The sequence below is a fragment of the Eimeria acervulina genome, genomic scaffold (genome assembly GCF_000499425.1).
Source record: "Eimeria acervulina Houghton genomic scaffold, Eah_scaff178, whole genome shotgun sequence".
Classification (NCBI taxonomy): domain Eukaryota; phylum Apicomplexa; class Conoidasida; order Eucoccidiorida; family Eimeriidae; genus Eimeria; species Eimeria acervulina.
In genome coordinates, this window is record NW_013550118.1 from 48,550 (window position 1) to 50,270 (window position 1,721).

The window sequence follows — 1,721 nt, forward strand, 5'->3', positions numbered from 1 at the left end:
CAGCAGCAGCAGCAGCAGCAGCAGCAGCAGCAGCGGCAACGGCATCTAAGGGGCCTCAGCGTGCATAGGGTTTTTTTCTTTGTATTTAGGTTTGCACTTCTTCGTTCTACGAGTATTGAAAGCGTCTGTTGCTGCGTGTATAGCTTCTGCTGCAGGTGCTGCTGCTGCTGCTGCTGCTGCTGCTGTTGCCGCTGCTGTGGCTGTGGCGCCAGCAGCAGGAGCTGCTGCTGCGGACGCTGCTGCTGTCGGCTGTGTGCTCTTGAGGTTTGTTTGTTGTGAATTGTTTGGGTAGCGGCAGAGGACTAAGCATATCCTTTAAAGGCAGCTTGTGTGTCGCTGCTGCTGCTTCTGCTGCTGCTGCTGCGGCTGCTGCTGCTGCTGCTGCTGCTGCTGCTGTAGCAGCCGTTCACTCCTGCGAGGCCTCTTTTGTGTGTCTTGCATATCTATAGCATACAACAATGCCGCTGCTGCAGATACACCCGGAGAAGGTATTGGAGGTGCCCTTCACTTTATACAGCAGCTCAGTTGTGCAGCTGACGCTGCGCAATGTCTCAAGTCATCCCTTTGTCGCATATAAAATTAAAACTACAGCACCGAAGAACTACCTCGTCAGGCCTTCTACAGGTATGCAGCAGCAGCAGCAGCAGCAGCAGTTTCACCAGCAGCAGCAGCAGCAGCAAACGCAGCAGCAGACGCATCTGGCTCTGCTTTGTTGACTCAGTTTAAGGGTTTAGGGTTTAGGGTTTAGGGTATTTGCATGTGCATTAGTGTTTGTCTGTCTACTCATATATAGCTCATTTTTCTGCTGCTGCTGCTGTTTTTGCTGCTGTTTTTGCTGCTGCTGCTGCTGCTGCAGGTGCAGTGCCTCAGGGAGAGTCTCGCTCAGTGCAGATAGTGCTGCAGGCTATGACTGAAGAGCCTCCAAAGACAGCAACAGATAGATTTCTTGTGCAAGCAACCCCTGTAGAATCAACAGCCCCTCTCCCGCGTAGCTACTGGCTGGAGCTGAGCCGCAGCGAGATTGAAGAAACTCGTCTAAGTGTTAGCTTCAAGCGCACGGGCAGCTCAGAAGCAGCAGCAGCAGCAGCAGCAGCAGCAGCAGCTGGTGCTGGTGGTGGTGCTGCTGCTGATAGACCTGGGCCTGGCAGCGGTGAAGATAAAGGAGATGCTGATGGCGCCCCTGCACCTGCAGCAGCAGCACCCGGCAGCAGCAGCAGCGGCAGCAGCAGCAGCAGCAGCAGCAGCAGCAGCAGCGGGGCTGCAGGTGATTTAAGACAGCAGTATGATCAGCTTGTAGAGTATACATTGGCTATGGAGAGACATAAGGAGGAACTAGTGCGTGAAAATGAAGCGCTGCGGCAGCAGCTGCAACAGAAGAGCTGCAGCACTTTCTTTAGTTTGTCTTATCTGCTTGTTTATCTATTTGTAGGGTTTATGCTGTGGTTGCTGCTAGATAGGGCTTTCAGGGGTTCAGCAGCAGCAGCATAATATCATAACATGCAGCAGAATAAGAAAGACAAGCACGCCGCTTCTCCTGCAGCAGCAGCATCAGCAGCAGCTGCTGCTGATGCTGCAGCAGCATAACATGCAGCAAAAGAAAGACATACACCGCCTCTCCTGTTGCTGCTGCAGCAGCAGCATAACATGCAGCATAAGAAGACATCCTTGCCGTCTCTCCTCTTCTGTTGCTGCTGCTGCTGCTGCAGCTGCTGCAGCAGCGT

The 1,721-nt window shown here is 53.3% G+C and overlaps 1 protein-coding gene across 1 annotated transcript; it reads left to right on the forward strand.

The window, feature by feature from the left end:
* Positions 1–458: 458 nt before the first annotated feature.
* EAH_00023380 (major sperm protein domain-containing protein, putative) lies at positions 459–1,488 on the forward strand (the record flags this gene model as incomplete). Its single annotated transcript, XM_013396850.1, has 3 exons — positions 459–624; positions 857–1,339; positions 1,454–1,488. The coding sequence occupies 3 exons, from the start codon at positions 459–461 to the stop codon at positions 1,486–1,488; spliced, it is 684 nt and encodes a 227-aa protein (XP_013252304.1).
* Between the last annotated feature and the right edge of the window lie 233 nt (positions 1,489–1,721).